This window comes from Crocodylus siamensis, chromosome 5 (assembly GCF_052110815.1).
Source record: "Crocodylus siamensis isolate JL-2025a chromosome 5, ASM5211081v1, whole genome shotgun sequence".
Taxonomy (NCBI): domain Eukaryota; kingdom Metazoa; phylum Chordata; order Crocodylia; family Crocodylidae; genus Crocodylus; species Crocodylus siamensis.
The window spans coordinates 124680509-124699541 of record NC_143399.1 but is presented as its reverse complement, the minus strand read 5'-3'; the positions used below and the strand labels follow the sequence as shown (position 1 = coordinate 124699541).

At 41.9% G+C, this 19033-nt stretch overlaps 1 protein-coding gene across 7 annotated transcripts in view; it reads left to right on the top strand.

Annotated features, from left to right (window-relative positions):
- The window catches only part of BBS9 (Bardet-Biedl syndrome 9), a 482129-nt gene that overhangs the window by 311304 nt on the left and 151792 nt on the right, over positions 1-19033 (top strand). For 6 of the 7 annotated variants that reach the window (XM_090050217.1, XM_090050216.1, XM_090050215.1 and 3 more), the window contains one exon: positions 7775-7885. The exons of the other annotated variant lie outside the window; for it this stretch is intronic. In XM_090050217.1, the coding sequence (XP_089906343.1) occupies positions 7775-7885 (111 nt within the window). The remainder of the gene's footprint in view (positions 1-7774; positions 7886-19033) is intronic. 7 annotated transcript variants of the gene reach the window in all.

The window sequence follows — 19033 nt, the reverse complement described above, 5'->3', positions numbered from 1 at the left end:
GTGTTGCCAGGGCCTTACCTGTTCTCCAGCTGGACTGGAGGTACTGGTACTGCTGTGTTACGAGCAGCCCTGGTTCTGGAGGTGACCGTCTGCCACTCTGCAGTGGAGGGCACTTCCCAAGGTGCTTCTTCCTCGGGTGTGTGGCCCTGCAGGGAAAGGAAATGGCCATTAATTTCTTCCTCCCGTCCCTGATTCCCCTCAGCCTGCTAACCTCCTCCTGGAGCTCCCTCACCTGCACCTCCAGGGCCCTAAGGCGGGCACCTGCAGGACAGGTGTGGGAGTCCCCAATCCCTGCCCCCGCAGGCCTTGCTCAGCAACCCCCGCAGGCCAGGGGGTGGGGGGATCCCAGCTCCCCCATGGGCTCTGTCTGGGTGGAGGCCTCAGATAAGCCCCGGGTAGGCTGCTCCCCCCAGGCAGAGGCCTTGGCAGCACTCTGCGTCAACACCATCATAGGAGTTGCTGCTTGTTTTTTGCTCTAGTGCAGTGCCTTCGCCCTGCCCTAGTAGGAGTCTCCCTCCTGGCCATTCCTGCTCGCCCGCTGGCTCTGTTTGCGTGGCGCAGCTTGGGAGTGCGGCTCCCTACCGGCTCAGCTAAGAGGGATCTGGGGGGCTTCCCCTCCAGGGATCCAGCTCAGCTGCATCCGGTCCCTCTGCTGCTGCTGCTGCTGCTGCTGCCCCCACTGCTAGCTCTGCTGCTACTGCATCTGCCTCCATCTTGGGTCTGTTAAGGGAGCACACGTGCATGCAGGACACTCATGTGCCTGGATCTCTCCTCTCCCCACTGCTCCTGGCTCCCAAGCTGCTGATAAGTTCTGGTAAGTTTTGACAGTATCAGTTGACAAGTAAATCTTAACAGACTTCTAACATCAAAACCAAGAACAGGAAATCCAGCTTCCTTCCAGCCAATAGTATGGCCTGCCTAAGGGCAAATAGATATTTTCTGACTCTGATTCAGTTACCATCAACAGGAGAATAGTGCTAATGACTAATGAAGAAGCTTGGCATCAGAAAACATTAACTCTCAGGACTACGTAACCTGTGGCATTCTAGGTTTTAGAATGAACCTTTCAGAATGACCCTTTTGCAAAAACTCAGTAGGTGCTAATGGATTATGTGACATTTTCCTCAGAATCCCAGTGTTGTAAAACCCTGTGTAATATATGATAATAATTTCAGCACTTCTTATTTATATGAATGCTTAGAGATGTATTATGAGTTTACAGTTTTGAGTTATTGAGTATATTCTTTCAGCTAATATGTATGTTTATAATTACCATTGGATAGTAGTCTGTTGCACTATTTTAATGTCACAAACACTGTCTGGTTATCTTTCTTTCTTTAGTTTTTATGCTAAATCAGGGATGTCAAATATGGCTCACAAGCCGATTCATTCAGCCCATCAAGCTACTGGCAGGCTACCAGAAGTGGAGGGAGCATGGCCTATGATAGAATCCAGACCTCTTGGTCTCATTGGATTTGGTCACCAGTGGCAGGAGGATGAACAGGGGCTTTGGTAACACAGTGTCTCTCGCCCTGTGGCTGTTGGTCCAGCCACCATTTGTCCTACAGCTGGTCTTATCATAACCACTACTTACCCCTCTGCTGATGCCCCAGACTGGATTCAGTCTGCAAAGGAGCTCCATGGTCTAGATCCAGCCCAGGGTGTGGGGTGAATTTTACACTCCTGTGCTGGATGCTTTTTGTATCCAAGTTTATGCTAAATTTTCTCTCTCTGTTTATGACCTTCCTTACTACAACCCCTTGCTGAGAAAAGAAAATGCAGTTTTCTCTGAGGAAGCAAATGGAGTCTGTGACATTATATTGGATGACAGTGTATATCTGGGATAAGAAGGGCTCATGCTCTCACTGATTCCTTGAAATCAAAACTGTCATGCCAGATCTTCAGGTGGTATAAGTCAGCATACCTCAGTTGTAGTCAATGGAGCAATCCCATTTTACCCCAACTAATGATCAGAGTTTCTACCTCACTAAATTGTTGTCTTCACTAGATAGAAGATGAGGGTTTCTAAAGCTGCTGGAAAAGCTGTTTGTCCTTCATTGCAGTGTAGTGCTCTGTACAATGCTACTAGGTCGGCCTATTTTAATTTTTTGCAAATGTTTATTCTCTTATTTTGCCATGGGAGAGACAGAGATTATGTTGCTGTAAATTGGGTGTTCTAATGGGGCATATGCTATGGCAGTTCTTTTCCAAATAGAAAAATTGTAGCATATAAAGTAAGAGTCTTTGTTATTGTTGATTAAGATATGATGGGTTAGGAATGTAGGACTAGATGGGGCCTCCTAGGCCATTGAATCCAGTTCCCTGCACTTACGGGCAACTGTTTACCCAAGGACTCCCTGACCCTGCATACAGAACACCATGGCGCCTCCACATCCCCCACTCCTGCATGGTCTCCAGAATGGCCCTTCCTCCCTTGCAGCACAGCTGCGAGAGTCTGAGCGGCAGGAGGGGGAGTGTGTTTTGTGCCTGCCCCAGCGGGACATGATTGGCCGGGTATAAGGTGCGTCAGCAGCTGGCAGAGCCACACATGTTGACCGGCCATGGGGATGTTGATGGCAAGGGTGACGGGGATTCTCTGCAGGTGCCTGAAAGTGGTTGTAAATTGAATCACTGCCTGATTAATCTGCCTCTGGGCCTGCTAGCCCAGCAGGGCACCTATGTCAGTGCAACTGCTCTCCTGCAGTAGGACTCCGGCAGCCACCCTGCCCCCAGCCCCTCCTTGTCAGTCACACAATGGGAGCTGCTAGGCTCCCATTGTCCCAGGACCTGGCCTGGCCCAGGCCCCATTCACCCCTGCCCTGCTCCCTCCTGCACTCTGGGGGATCCCATCTGCCCCCCCAGCCCCTTGCCTCTCCCCTATCCCGCCCCTCCCCCCCACACATGTATCTGCTGGGGTGAGGGGGGGGTCTGCGTGTCTGCATCTGCATGTATCTGCATCTGCATGTGTGTGTCTGTCCCCTGCTCACCCAATGGCAGCAGTCACATGGCATTGCGCAGCTCTCGAGGCAGTGGCAGTGGGGTGCAGAGTCCAGCTTGTCCTGCACACAGATCTGGGGGGCATGTGATCCCCAGGCCTCTGCTGGGGTGTGTGCAGTGGCAGGAGCCCCCCTTCGCCCCTAGACGAGCCACCTGGGCTCCAAGCATCCCATGACCTCCCCTGGCCCCGGTGCCTATTCACTCCACCTCTTGCCTCTGCCCCACTCCCTCCTTCACTGTGGGGGCATTGATCTGTCCCCCCATGCCCCTTTCCCATAATAGACTTACCTGCTGGGAGAGGGGGTGCACATGCATGCAGCATGCATGTACTTAGCCCTCCCAACTAAAATTTTCCCCCTGAATTTCCACTGTAACCCCAAGGGGCAGTTCAGCATCTGTGGAGTGCCAGAGCACTGAGGCAACTCAATTGAACATGGGTAAATTCCTCAAGTGCAAAAGAAAAATAGAGGAAAAAAACCACAGAAGGCTGTACTACAGAAAGTGCAAAGCGACAGAAAGTTCGTAAGTACAGCAATACGTATTTGGAGTTCAGTTTTACATACGTGGGTCCCAAATATGAATCCAAACCGAAGTGTATCATTTGTTTGAAGGAATGAGTGTATGAAGCTGTCTTTATTAAAAAGACACTTGGAAACAAAGCATGCCAGCTTGGTTGGAAAACCAATTGAATACTTTGAACGGCGGCTTGAAAATTTCAGACATCAGAAGGAGGTGTTTACCCATAGCATTAAAGTCAGCAAAAGTGCTCTGAAAGGCCTTGTATCTGATATCGCTCAGAATTGCAAAATACAAGAAAGCACATACAATTGGAGAATCTGATTATACCTGCTGAAGCAGATATTTGTGAAGTACTGTTTGGCAATGAGCACACAGATAAAGTCAAAAAGATACCTATTTCAGACAGTACTGTTTCTTGAAGAATTAATGAAATGGCAGAGGATGTGGAGACGCAACTGCTTGGGAGACTGAAAACAGTCTCTACATATGCTCTTCAGGTTGACGAATCTACAGATGTAGGAAATCAGACTCAGCTGGTAGTATTTGTTCATTACATTTGGGAAAGGAAGTTGGTGGAAGACTCTTTTTGTTGTCTTAAACTGCCAATACGAACAACAGGAGAGGATATTTTTGGAGTTCTTAATCAGTACCTAAGTACAAAAGGCATTTCATGGAACAACTGTGTTGGTATTTGCACAGATGGGGTAAGGGCTATGACTGGCAGTAGAAGTGGTCTGATAGCAAGAATACAACAGGTAGCACCAAATGTTGTTTCAACTCATTGCATCTTGCACAGAGAAGCACTAGTGTCAAAAAAAAACTGAGTCCTGACCTGAATGAATAATGTTTTACTCTCTGTTGTAAAAATCGTGAATGTCAAGATTCACCTCTGAACTCGCATGTTTTTGCTGCTCTGTGTAATGAAATGGGTGCTGAGTACCCTGGCCTCATTTTGCATTCCAAAGGCTGTCCCATTGATCTGTATTGAGAAGGGTGTTAGATCTGCTAGCAGAATTAACTCAGTTTTTGCTGGAGCAGAATTCTTCATTTATTGATTATTTCAGAGACCTCAAATGGAATGATAAGCTAGCTTACTTGGTAGACTCATTTGATGAACTAAACAGGCTCAACACAAGCATGCAGGGACCAGACACTAATGTAATAGATCTTTGTGACAAAATAAAAGGATTCACAGTGAAAGCAGAATGGTGGAACGAGTGAAAATGGGAATAATTACAATGTTCCCATGTCTAATAGACTGAAATGATGGAGCATCAGAAGTCACTGACATTTCAGAGGTAATTTATAGCCATCTAACAGGGCTTGCCACTCAGTTTAACAGGTATTTTGGTGAAATGCAAAAGTCACTACAAATTGACCAGGACTGGATCTGGGATCTATTTTCAAGTGCTACCAACAAAGAAATGCTGCAGTCCGAATGTTCACAAAAAGACAAACTGATCGAACTGATCAAAGGCAGCTTTTTATGTCAGAAGCATCAGAGTTGTAGATAAAACTTCTCAAGTTTTTGGTTGGACAATCAAACTGAATATCCAGAGCCTACTAGGAAACCAGTGGAAGTCCTGCTACCATTTGCAACTATGTATTTATGCGAGTCTGGATTTTCTGCACTGGGTGCTATTAAAACAAAACACAGAGCAAAATTGGATGTCACCGACGAGATGAAAGATTGTCTTTCTGATATTGCTCCAAGGATTGAGCAGCTGTGCAAGACCCACCAGGCTCAAGTGTCCCACTGAAACAGCAAGGCTGAAATTACATTTGGCTTATTTTTGGATATTTTTCAATGACTTTTTATTTTTTAAGATGTTTTAAGTTATAAATATTAAAGGACAGCCATAGTAACTTTGTTATACAGAAACAAGTTTATGCAAGCAATTGATTAAGAGTTGTAATATTGTTTCCTATTGTGTACTAATCCAGCAGCATACCAGGCCCAAACATTAATAAAGCATTTAATGTTAATTGGTTTAGCCTGCCTTATATCACATAATTCAGGGGTTGTCAACCAGGGGTAACCCCGCCCCCCCCCCAGCATTGCTGCGCCATGTCTGCTCAATCACCACCCCCTCCCCTGCTCTGTGCATGCGCCCCCCCCCCCCCCGGTACACTCATTAAAAAAGGGAGCCGCCAGGGGTACACTTATTTTTAAAAGTTTACAACCCCTGTTCTAAAGCACTTGAGTGAGTGAACAAATGTCTGAAATTAAGTGTAGACCTTTCACGAACTTCATTGAGTTAAATCAGGAACTCAGTCGAAGGTACTAAGCAACATATGAGAATACTTTGAGATCCAGCATTAAAAGAAAGAGAACAAAATATGAATTTCTTCTGGTTTGAAAAAAGTTGCAGAAAGACTACCCATACCCTTACCAGCTGTGCTAAAATTGAGAATTTAAACTCTTCCTTTCTTTCAAATCTAACTGGGTGCAATGGGAGTTACTTGCATCACTTTCCATTTGAAAAATTACAAATGCTGCATATTCCACGCTTACGCTGTATGCTGTCTGGTTGATTATGCACTTACTCCACCTATTCTTCATAGCTATAAAAGCACACATAAGTTTACATCTGATTCAGTATGGCATATGCATCCAATTATCAGCAATTATGCAAATGTGCCTATTTCCGTTTAGCCATACACATCCTGTAAGGGAATGTGAAACATGGAATTATCTATTTCTCCCACATTCCTATTTCTGTATCTCTCCCCATCCTTTTTTTCCACTTGTTTGTCGTTCTGTGCTTCTTGGAGGAAGTCAAGTCACCCCAAAGAGCAGACATTTATGAGCCAGCAGATTCATATTTTTGCTACCAAACAGCAATACTTTCCTGGAGGTACTGGGAGCCGCTGTTCAAAACATACCTGCCACATCCTAATCCATTTTGAATTATGGCAGCTGCCTCCAGGTGAGCAGTGCTGCTGGCATGCAGAAGCAACTTGTTTCTTAGTGCTGATTGATAAATGTACTAAATATTCCCATTCTTCACTTTCTCTTTCTCACTTCCTTTACTTTCTCCACATCTGAAGGCATTTGATATGATATTTAAATATATAGTAAGGTGTACAGGGATGGATCTAAAGGGAGTGCAGTAGCATGGTCTCGCCACCCTTTGGCTGTGGGCCACATGCTGGCCTGTCAGCACAACTCCTGATGGGAGCTTCACATGTGCCATGAGCTCTGAGCTTTTGAGCTGGTTGGTGAAGGGCGTGCCTGGATCCCCTGTTTGCACACAGCTCCACCACCACTGCTCATCCCTTTTCCTGCTGCTGCTGAATTCTGGTGGAGTGGAGGCAGGAGGATGGGAAAGAGTGAACATTAGTGTTCAAAGTCTGGACTCTGGAGCTGTGTGCAAAGTTGGGACTCCAGGCAGACCCTGTATCACCCTGTCAGTGAGCTCATAGAGCTCACACTGCATGCAGAGCTCCCAGCAGGACCTGTGCTGATGTGCCACTGAGCTTAAAGAGCTTACTGGTATCTAAGGATCTCCGAGAGGGGGATGTGGTGACACTGCTTTTGGTTGTGTGGCAGATGGACAGTGAGCCGTCTTCACTGCATATGTGCCACATAGCTCAAGGGGGTGTGGCCACACCCCCGTTGCCACAATCCTGGATCTGCTTGTGGGTGTACAGATGGAAAAATCCACATGGTCAATATAACAGACCACATAAGAGAAGTTGTATGCTACTTCAAGCATCAGTGTAGGTAGTGTGAAACCTACTGAGCAATAGTAATGTCACTGAGCTACTAAGCTCCTATATCTATGGCAAAAAGTATTCAGAATTATTGTATACATGCTTTTATAATATGAAAGACTCTCTTGCCTTTGTGGCAGGCTATCACAGTCTTCACAGATTTTCCTCATTGTAGAATTATTTTTTTCATACTGATTACTTTTTTTTACTGTAATAGGTTCCAGCCATTTGATGCTTAACATAATTCATTATTTCCAACCTTTCTGTGAAGTAGTCTTAATGTACACTATAGGTTTAACTTTTCTTACATGACTAACATTGGTAAAGAAGAATGTCTAAGGTCTTACTGGTATACTAAAAAGAATGGTGACAATGTGCACAATCTTCACAATATTTTCATCGAAAGAAAGACCATTACAACTTTATATACTCTTAAAGACCTTTGCCACATTATTTATCATATCTTATTCTTATTTGCATACCACTGAGTTTACATTCTAGTTGCATATGTACAACATGAAGGTATTCTACTTTCAACTAGGTGGCTGTACTACTATCCCAGAGTCTGACTTGGAGGAAAGAACAGCTGTACAGGACCCCACACCAATATTTACCGACCACAAGCACCTCACAAAGCAGAAATCCAAACCTGGTAAGAACTAAAATTATTCTTGCACACTTCAGATACAAAGCAAATGTATTCAGGGCTTTGTGTGTGTACCATGGAGGTTCACTGAAAGAGGCATTTCCAACTTTGCTGGGTTTTTTTCTAGGTAGTGACTGAGTACTTTTCTAAGATTACTGTTCCATTTTTCCTGGTTCAGTTGCATTTTATAATTTTATAGGATTCTCTAATTATTCATGATTTTTTCCCAAAGTAGTTCCTTGAGGAATTCCAGAAAATTGTCAGTGTAGAGTTATCTAGCTGAAATGAACAACTTACCCTCTGAAAATCTGTTGATATGCCAAGTACATATGAGGTAGCTGAAAACTTTAATCTGATCTCTTCCTCAGCTAAAGATTAGGTAGAGATGAAGGTTGGATATTTCTTGTTAATAAACAGTTTTTTAATCAACTAGTACAAGTTGATCCAAATATGGTCATTTATTGGTGGAAAATACGGTCATTTCCTATGGTAATTTCAAGATTTCCTAAAATTTCAGAACAATACGATTTGATTTCTAATAAAACAGTATTCTGTCGGATACAAAATATAGTATATACAGCCATGACACATTTTCGAAAGTACTAAAAAACTGACAGCTTATGCAGTTACAGAAACAGGTAAATTGTGTGCAAAATGCATACTTGTACTTATTTATTTGGAAACATATAGCTGCTTGCATGTCCAACTACACAACTGTGTATTTTGTATATATATTCACTTGTGATAGGTAGAAGGCAGGGTAGGGTGACCCTTTCCTGGTTCATTTAGTCTCTAAGGGCAACTTTTACATGTGCTCTGGAGTGGGAGGTGAAACCTTTAAAGGAGCTCTCAGGAACTGCTCTAATTAACGTGCCTGCAATGTCTTGTGTATTCAGTGTCCTGTGCTTCAGAATGGCAGTGGGGGCTCTTTAAAGCTTGGTTGATTTTGAAGCATGGGGATGCTGTATACATGTGATGCCAAAGCTGCTGGAGTATATTAATCAGCATGCTCCAGTAGACTCAATTTATCAAGTCTGCTCTTATGTGTGCTAATTAGCATGTTTTGGAGCAGGCATTGGGCACATGTGTAGGTGCCATAAGGTGCCACCCTGACCAGACTTCAGACTTACATGGTTAACCTCCTCTCTGATAGTATAACTGCTGTTTGTACCTTGACTTAGTTTCTTTGGCAAATAGGTCCAGAGGGAAGATGCAGCAGTATGAATTGAGTTAAAAGTGAATGATGCAGAGCAGGGGTCCTGCATGTAAATCAGCTTAAACAACTATCTTAATTTAATTATACATAATGTGTTGGGAGCACTATTTAATTACACAGCTCCAGAGAGAGTGATCCAAGAAGTAAGCAGCAGTGTTCCTTTCACTATCCCAGGACTAATAGGAAGAGGATCATGGGGAAAATATATACAGCTTATTCGATCAGACAGAACTCCTGAATTGATTTTTATTAGCAATCTTGACAAAATGCTTTCAGCTGGTACTGTTCTACAGCATTCTGATCTCCAAAATGAATAGCAGATATCGCATCACAATGGCACCAAGAAAAGTCTGTAGAAGGTCTTAGTGGGTCAGAGAGGCAGAACACCTGCCTTCACCACTGACTTCAGAGCAAAAGGGAAAGGGGCTCCATGGAGGTTGACAGACCCATGATACAACTTCTGTAAGCTATGCATTACTTTCCTTCTGGATCTCAAGAGATCTTGAAGAAATGCATCAGATCTCCAAAATATAGACTCTCAAGCCTGATACAATTCCAACTTCCCTGTTAGATGGCTATAACAACAAATCTAGGATGTGTACTCAGCTATCACTCCTCTCTGTTGTTCCATCTTTGCAATCACGCATGTGTTGTTGAATGCAAAAGGTTGTGCTTGCTATGTGTTTGAATGAATAACATTCTTGTATGTTTAGGTAACTTGATTGATGATAAGATTAGAGCAGACAAGCAGAACACATAGATACCCACAACTGGTAACTCAGTGCTTTACATGCCCTACTGTGAGTTCTAACCCCTGATAAAAATTCAAACTTACATCCTTCTGCTGGCTATAGTGTATTCTTTGTGATATTCTGTATAAGGTGGGCAGTGAATCAGAAAAAATCAAATGAAAATACTGCCAAATTGAAACAAAGCTGAAGCATAAAGAGACAAAACCAATGTTTGGAAGTGAACTAGAGAAAATGAGTCGCAGGTGTTTTCTATATGATAATAAATTAACCTGCAGCATCTATTATTCCCAGAGCCACTGAATATTAATGTTAATCTTTCACTCAAATGCAGTAACCAAAACCCCAGGTTAAAGAACATTATTCATGTTGCCAAGGCAAGCACTCAGAAGTTAAGAAGTGCCAATAAATTTGCTTGTGCAGACTTGCTCCCACCCTTCAGACATGGAATGCTTTATGATAGTCTTTAATTAGGTATCTAGTTCCCAATCCCATTTTCCTTGCTCAGTGAATCTTACCTAGACCTTTTCAGCCTCCCAACTACCTGCCTAGCCATTCCTAGTCTTCTGTCTTTATCTCCCAGGCATAGGTTCTCTTTCCTTCCACCAGTCATAGTCTTGCCACTTCTTGTAGTTTACTCCCTCCCCTGCTCCTGGTTTGTCTTCTGTTCCATTTGCGTTTAGTCCTCCTCAACTTGCAGAGGGATCATTGAGTGTACTTGAAACACTTGAATGCTCTGAATTCTGGTGTCCAACCCATCCTGATTTAGGAGTTGCTGTAGTTCTGAGCTGGAATATGTTCATTTGTACTTTGGGATGGTGTGCGTGCAGTCTGGTTAAAAACACAAAACAAAACAAAAAAACTGAGAGGTGTGAGGGGATGAAGCATACTTGAAAGACAGCATGTTAGGAGTGTTTAATACTTAAGCTTTTTCAGTGTATACTAAGCACGTATGAACTATGAGGGTTTTTTCTACAGTTTTTAACTTTGCAATATTGAGTAGTTTTTCACTGGAATGGGAAAAGTACAAGTCTGACACCCAGGCACAAAGGTAATTTCTTGTGCCTAATTCTCAGTCCCTGCTCTTAAGTGTTTGGGATTGATGGTAAATTGCAAACAAAAGGTGTCAAGAACTTATTAACATGGACAAAATAATATGTTTTCTTTAGCTTTGTTTTAGGGAATTGCTGGACCATATTGACTGATTTTTTTTTTTTTTAAATAACAATAATAATTGTTATTCAGCTAGAGGCAGCTATTTTTCATATTCAGCCAGAGGCAGATGCCCAGCATAAAATTTCAGCCTGAATTGATATAGTTTTGTTTAGCAATGAATCCATTCTTTTTACTGAACAAGAGTCTTGAAGCCAGCCCATTCCTGTTTCACAATATGGGCCCTTTATAGAAAGGTGAGATTTGGAACATGCAGCAGACAAGATAGAGCATAGAGGGCCAGGTGTTAATTTGGATCAGGATAAAAAGGCCACAGATTAGGAAAGTAGGAAGTCCTGGATTTGATTGTTTGAAAGAAAAAAAAAGGGATGAGCTGTCCTATACAGAGAATTCTTGCTAGCTTACAGATGGAGCGCTTGGGGCTGTAAGTCTGTAGTTATCAGGAGAATGGGCCAAGAACATTGGAGTACAGAGAGTAATGTTGCTGAAAGAAAACCATAAAAGATTCAGGGATAGGAAACATGTACCAAGAGGAGTGAGCAAAGGTTTATAAAAACCTACAACAGGATCTTATAGAGGGAATAAAGGCAACCTTACTAGGCAACGCTGTCAACCCTAATTAGGATGTCTTTGGCTAAATTAGCCACTTACCTAGCTGTGGAAAACAGAAAAAATATCTAATAGTAACACATTGTGTCAAGGATAGGAAAGAATAATTCTCTCTGGATCCATCAGTAAGACTTTTTGAGGCTACATTAGTGTTGGTAAGAAGGTCTCTGTATTTCTGTGTAGTAGCTGTATATAATCTTTAGAGACCAGTAACACAAAGACAGCTTATTGTGGAGTAGCTATTAAATTTAAATTTGTCCCAGTGATTAATCTCTCATTATTTTCTATCCCACCCCCTCCAAGTGATTTGTAATTCTATAGCCAAGATTGTAATCAGACCCACCCACCATGTCTGAAATGGGGATTAGTGACATCAATTGTAGAAGAGGCCACATGCCAGGGGCCACTTGTCCATTCAACATTAATCCACTGTATATTCTACAACAATTAATAGAAAAACAGCAGCTTTTTTCTCAGTGTCTTAGGTATGTTTGCACTGCATTCAGAAGTGTGATTGCAATGTGGAAAGCATATAGCTCATGTCACTTGTGATCCAGCTGCCTATGGTGAAGAGAAGCCAGCACCCACTTTTGCACAGGTTCTTCAAGTACTCTGGGTATATACTCAGGTTGACTACTAAAGTCTGTGCCTTCACTTCTTCACTACTGTTTATACTGACCTTTCTAAAGGAAAGCTAAGACTAGCTGTGCTGTAGTCACAATTCTGAGTGCAGGGGAGACCATAAGCTTGGTGCATTCTTTCCATGACCTTTTATTTTCTTCTTTAGAGTTAATGAACTGTTGTTAGGTTCATGGTAAGGTTGGTGCAAATCAATTTTATTTAAAGGAAAGGTTTTACATGATCTGGAAGATAATAGGGCAGAGGTATGTGATTTTTAATTCTCAAGCTAGGCAGCCTTTCAGTTGCACTATATTATTTCTTTATGATATTTATCAAGTAAGCTGCTGACTATGGATAGTAGAGGATAATTATAGGGGAATGTTTCTAAATGTATACTTGGTGAAAGGATATATTTGACGTTTGTGGCCAGCTATCTTTTATACAGGTCACCTGAACAGTAAAACCATAATAAATAGATACTGACCTCTGCAGTGTGAACAGGAGAATAATTAGGCCAAAGTTTCTCTCTGCTCTTTGGGGAATAACAGTCAAACCTGAAACTGCGAGTTTTTACCTTTTTCAGCAGCAGTTCAGAATTTCCCAACATTCTGTAGCAGTTTTGTTGAGTTTCATGTCGTGTGGCTGTGAGAATGTTCCCAGTTTTGTAAGGTTCCCAGTTTTACAGACAGAGCATTTCATCAAAGGGATACTCTCCTCTAAAATATCTTTACCTAAACAGCAACATGTAAATATTACTCAGTTTTTTAGGGCCAGATTTTGCCATCTGTACTCAGAGGCTAGGGACGGAAGTTACACATAAAGCAGTTTAAGTGATCAGAAACAGGTTTAAACCTGTAACAGAACAGAAGTTCAGTGGACATAAACCAGTTTCAAAATGGCTCAAACTGATTTAAGATGAACCTGATTGAATGCACTATCAGACTTAACTGATTTGGGTCAAACCGGTTTATGAAACTTCTGTCCCAGACCCCTTCCTGGTTGAAGTTAAAATACAGTCCTCCAGCATCCCAGCATGCTTTTCAGCCCTGGGTTGGGCTATGTTGTCTGCTCCAGAGAGCAGGGCTGGCCCCACCCCTCTGCTCCATAGCTGTAGCAGTAAAGGCTGACTGACAAGAGGGTGTGGGGAAGGGCAAGCCCAGCTGGGGATGCAGCCCAGTCTATGGGGGGGGATGCACCCCCCCCAGCAAATCCGAGCTGGGGTTTGGGGCCAGGAAGGGGGGTTAAACACCCCTTCCCCCACTCAGACTTACTGCTGGCTGCAACTGTGGAGTACAAATCCCAGAGGCACTTCGAAGTTGAGCAACCCTGCAGAGTCTTACGGCTATAATTGTGGACTGCAAATCCCAGAGACCTTGAGGACAGCAAGAAGAGGAAGTGAACACACAGCCAGGGAGCCATGCTTTAGCCTGGCTTCTGGCCTAAGCCACTGGCCTAAGCCATCTATCTGGAGGCTGGGGCACTCTAATTAGAACAGCTCTAGTTAAAGTGCCTGGGGCATGATGTGCATCAGTGTTCTCACACTGAAAAATGGTGGCGGGGGCACTTTAAATGAACTGCATCAAATGAGCTTTAGTTAAAGCACCCCCACTGCCATTTTTCAGTGTGGGGACACCAATATATGTGACACTGGAGTCTGCTGGAGCACAGTAATTACCATGCTCCAGCAGACTCGATTAACTGAGTCTGCTCAATGCACTGTAATTACAATACGTCAGAGCAGCCTCCATGTATGTGTATAGGTACCCTAAGTTTATACCTCTTTCCAAAATGTTAGAGCTTGTACTAGCTACTGTGCTACCACTGTTTTTAGTTAAACACTCTGTGCTGTACCATTATGCAAATATTTCAATGATTTAAAGATTAAATTTCAAAATTATCCAATATGTTTATATTTAGCAAAATAAATATACTTTCATAGTTTTATAATCAGTCTCTAAGACTGAAAACAGTCTCAGAATTTATAGTTATATGCTGGAAGAGATTTTAGATCTCTCTTTAATTTGAAGCATCTGGTCTATTGTTTCTGATTAAATATATGGACTGTACAAAAATATTGGTAAGGGTGAGGAGTGAACTCCATTAAAAAAAAAGATATTCTGGGCCAGTATTTTAAATTAGCTTCCAAAATTGCACATAAATTTTGTGCATAAATGCTCTGTAAATAGAACATTGCTGAGTTAGGGACCTGTAGTAAAGTACATAAGGACATGCCTAAATAAAGCATGTCAGTAGTTCCTTTTAATAAGTGTATTTAATCTGAATGTATGAATGGATTAAGCACTGCCATCGCCTGAATGTTTCATAGCAAACTGATATAAAAAAAGATTGTATAATACAGGATGAAATATTGGTCCAGGATCTCATGCGCTTGAGTTTAGAAAGCAATATCCTGAAGGATAGCAGGGAGCTTGAGGACAAATTTATTTTCTCTTTGTCAGCTCTCCATAACCACTATTGCTTTATATCATTATTATTTAGATTTATCCTGCCCTTTCTAGAAATGCCCAGAGACACTTACAATAACAGACAGGCAGCTCATAAGATAAGAAATAACAGCAGGCTCCCCACATCAAAGGACTAAAACTTTAACAGTCCACCCTACTCTACCCACTCCCACTTTCTTGCCCATTATTCTTGGTCCATCCCAACTGTGCTTCCCAATCCCCATTCACATCTAGGCATATATTCAACCTTTCTTTTGGTATGATTAACCAACAGTAATTTGACAAAAGTAATCTGGATCGGGTATCTATAACATTTCACTATTTGCTTTAGAATCTGATCTCTCTTCTCTATGGGACTAATAAATAAACTTAGTTAAATTCTAAGATAATGGCATTTCAAATGGTAGAGAGAAGAAAGATCCGTCAAAGTCTGAGATTCTCACCAATGCTGTACATAGGACAGTTTTCACTGTCTGCGAGTGAATAGAAATTTAATTTAGATTAGACAATATATTTGAAAGGACAGAAATGTGTCACAATGCTGTACTGTATTACATGTCAGGCTGAATAGAAAGAAAGATGTGATTACAAATTAACCTGAAGGACCCTTTGGAAAAATGTATTTGTTGTTTGGGATAAGGTGTGTATGCATAACGAGCTGGACCTGTCCAAAACAATTGTTGTGATAAATGAATATTAACTAAAAAAAAGATGACCACAATTTTATACCTAATGTCCAATGTTAGGCTAGTAAATGTATGCTAAAATAATAATAAAAAAAATCAAGGTCCTGATTTTCAAAACTAACGAGCTTGTGTAGCCTCCCATTGACTTATTTTTAAAAAAGCATTAAGGTATAGAATGTCTAGCATAACTTCATCTGAGCCATGGAAGGGATGAATTTAACGCTAGTTGAATCAGCTCACTCTAAAGCATTTTGAAGAATGAATCACAACAGCATGTTTTATCTCTGTGCCTACCAGTATCTTGTATTAGCATTAAAATAAACCAACTTCAGAAACATGGCACTATTTTTCCCCTGTGGATATTCCTTTGTCAGGGAAAAGCTAGCAAATTGAAGCTGAGTCCACTTGATACCAAGTTAACTGTTTCCACATGAAAAGGTACAAAAAAGAATCACTGGGCTACAAAAATACCTTTTTGCAAAGTGTGTTGGGAAATTTTTATAGGGGTTTTCAATAAGTCTCTTTTTCCATGAAACAGCACAGCTTAACAAGATGAATGCAAAAATTCCTTCATTAAGTCAAGATGAGCTTATGGAAGTATATCCTGAGACGTATAATATGACCAAGGAAAATGAAACAAGTCCAATCAATGTCCCACTTCTTACAGATTCAAACATTTTCTGACCATTGTATTATCCGTGGCTCTCCCATAATGAAAGATCTTGTTATATTTGCCACCTTCCCCCTATATATTTTGCTCATCCCCAAAGCTGTAACAATGTACAGAAAGTTACTTTTTTGAAACAGAAAAATATCCCTGTAGAGAAGAACTTAAGCCTGCAAATTTAAGCATGTTTACTGAAACAGCAAGAACAATAGGGCATATTATTCTTACGATTTGATACAGGTGAAACCTTATAAATTATCTGCCTTGGGAAAGTGATGTAAGATGTTACAGGTGGTGGGATACAACATCTGTTCTTTTCTCTTAAAACTTTGAAGTAGATGGGCCTAAATCAAAATCTTAGTTGGCTGTCTAAAATCTAGGTCCAATTTTTCCCCTCTGCATTTAATAATAAAAAATGGTTAATGAAAGTACATTGTTATTCCAGGATCTCAAAGAATTCTGGAAATCATCTATAAAGGATTGTAACTACTGAGGGTGTGGAAGTGGGGGGAAAAGTGGGATTGAAAATGGGATTGTGGAGAAGAAAGAATTTTAAACAAGAATAGGCCAGATCCAAAGCCCATTGAACTCTATAGAAAGACTTCCATAGATTTTTATCAGCTTTGGTTCAGGCCCTGCAAGATATAGCAGGAGACTGGACAATAGAGCTAGGTACAAAAAGCCCAAGGCTGAATCAGTTCAGTCAGTCTTTGCAGGTCAGTCTAAACTGTACAAATTAAATTGAAACAACGGTGTGAGACATTTACCTTTGATTCGGGCAATGCAACCACATGCCTGAAGTGGCTCAGGCCAGAAGCTGGGGGGGCACTAGAGCATGGCTGTCTGGCTGTGTGTTCATTTCCTCTTCCTACTGCCCCTGAAGTCTCTGGGATTTGCAGTCTACAATTACAGCAGCAGCACTCTGCAAGGTTGGTCATCACATCCTCTTCCTGCTTCCAGATGTCTCTGGGTTTTGTAGTCTACAGTTGCAGCCAGCAGTAAGTTTGAGCAGGGGCAGGGGTGTTTAAGCCCCCTCCCTGGCCCCAGACCCCAACTGGAGTTTGCCTGGGAGGGCAGCCCTCCTCTCCCTTGCAGAACAAGCTGCATCCCCAGCCAGGCTTGCCCCCACCCACCCCCTTGTCAGCCAGCCCTTACTGCTCCAGCTAGGGAGCAGAGGGGTGGGGCTAGCCCAGCTCTCTGGAGCAGACAACATACCCCAGCCCAGGACTGCAAAGTATGCTGGGATGCTGGGGGGCTGTGATTAACTTGAACTGGGAAGGGATCTGGAACAGCAGTTTCATAAACAATGAAGTACAGATCTAGTACATTGCTCTCCTTTGACAGATATTGGATTAATCTATATGTGTGAAGAAAATGTTTACTCATTTAACCTTCCCATGTTAGTGCTTCTGCACAGAACAAAATGTAGTCTCTTCCACTTTTTTCTACCATTTTCTTTTGCTGCCTCCTACTCTGTGGCATTGAGATCAATTGCTCTGCCGTTCGTAAAGATAGATCCTAGGTTTTCTTTTGGATTTAATCATTTCCTCATACTAGTTGGTTTCTGCTTAATGGGATCCATTTGTTGGTGCCTGGAGTGCATGCCTGATATTATGTCCAGAGCTTCCCTCTGTTTCATGTAGACTTGGTTATTTTTCAGATCTCTGATAATGGAGTCTGTTGAGTGTCTTGTTTTCATAGACATCTAGGGAATTTTTACACATGCTCTGGGGATGGGGAGGGACACTTTAATTTGAGCAGCTCTAAGATCCACTGTAATTACAGTGCCTGCACCGGCTCGTGTATCAGCATCCCACTTCAACATGGCAGCAGGGGCACTATATCTAAAACTTGTTTGGTGTGGAGACTAGCTGGAGAGTGCTAATTAGCACACTTCAACAGACTCAATTGCACAGTAATTACAGTACATTGGAACAGTCTCCTGGCATGTCTCCAGGCACCCCTAGTTTCCTGTCTGACAATTTGGTAATCTCCAGATCTTGCAACCATGGATTAGCATTGATATTACATTTGAGGTAAAAATCTTTAGTTTTGTTTTAGTGATATACATATAGCTTTGATTTTCATATTGTTAAAGTTTAGTTAGTGCTGTGAAAAGCTGTTCTGTCCTTGATGTCACTCCCTTTTTGAAGCCTTCATTGGTTATCATGGAGTTGGCCAAGCAGGTAACCTGATCTATCATTTTTGCAGTTATAGCAATGGGACTATGAAAAAGAATTTCTGTTAGTGTTACTCATTCAAATTTTTATCTTTCAGAAGTAAAAGACCTTATCTAATGCTCAGAATGATCTTTACAAGCTTTTCAAAAAAATATACTAATAAAAATGCTAGCTAATCTGGTCTCTGTATAGACATCATTGGAGGGAAAAGACTCATAAACTCACCTAAAAGTTGCAGGAAGCCCACTGAGCTTTCGGGGGAATGAAAGTTGTGGCTGACAAGTTCAGTTTATTACATAGACTGGCCTGTTTTTGAATACTGACATCTTTGCATGAACCTCAGTGCTAACTTGGCAGGTAAAGAGGCCTAATGGCAGCCTATGGTTTCTCTCATCCTTCTTTATGTAAAAATAAGTGAAGGGAAGGTATTCAGTGACACAGAATGAAGTCATACACCTTACTTAGGCTAATTTGCTCCACCTTAAATTTTAAGAAATCCTAAAAATAGTTTTAACTCATGCAAAAGTTATGGGTGCGCTGCAAAAATTATTCATTGAAGTGTTGTGGCTTATGTTAAGTAGGAAGTCAGATTAGCTGCTGCTGATGGTGCATTTTGGCCTTAAAATCTTTGAACCTCACTAATCTCCCTCAAAATGATGTGGTAGGTTCTGTGTAGTTATGTGATCACATTGGACAGGGATTAGTTAAGTTTAGAACAGGACTGGAAAACTGTTATGCAGGTCCAGACCAAAATGCCAAGGCTGACTTTGTATCTTGTCAACATTGGC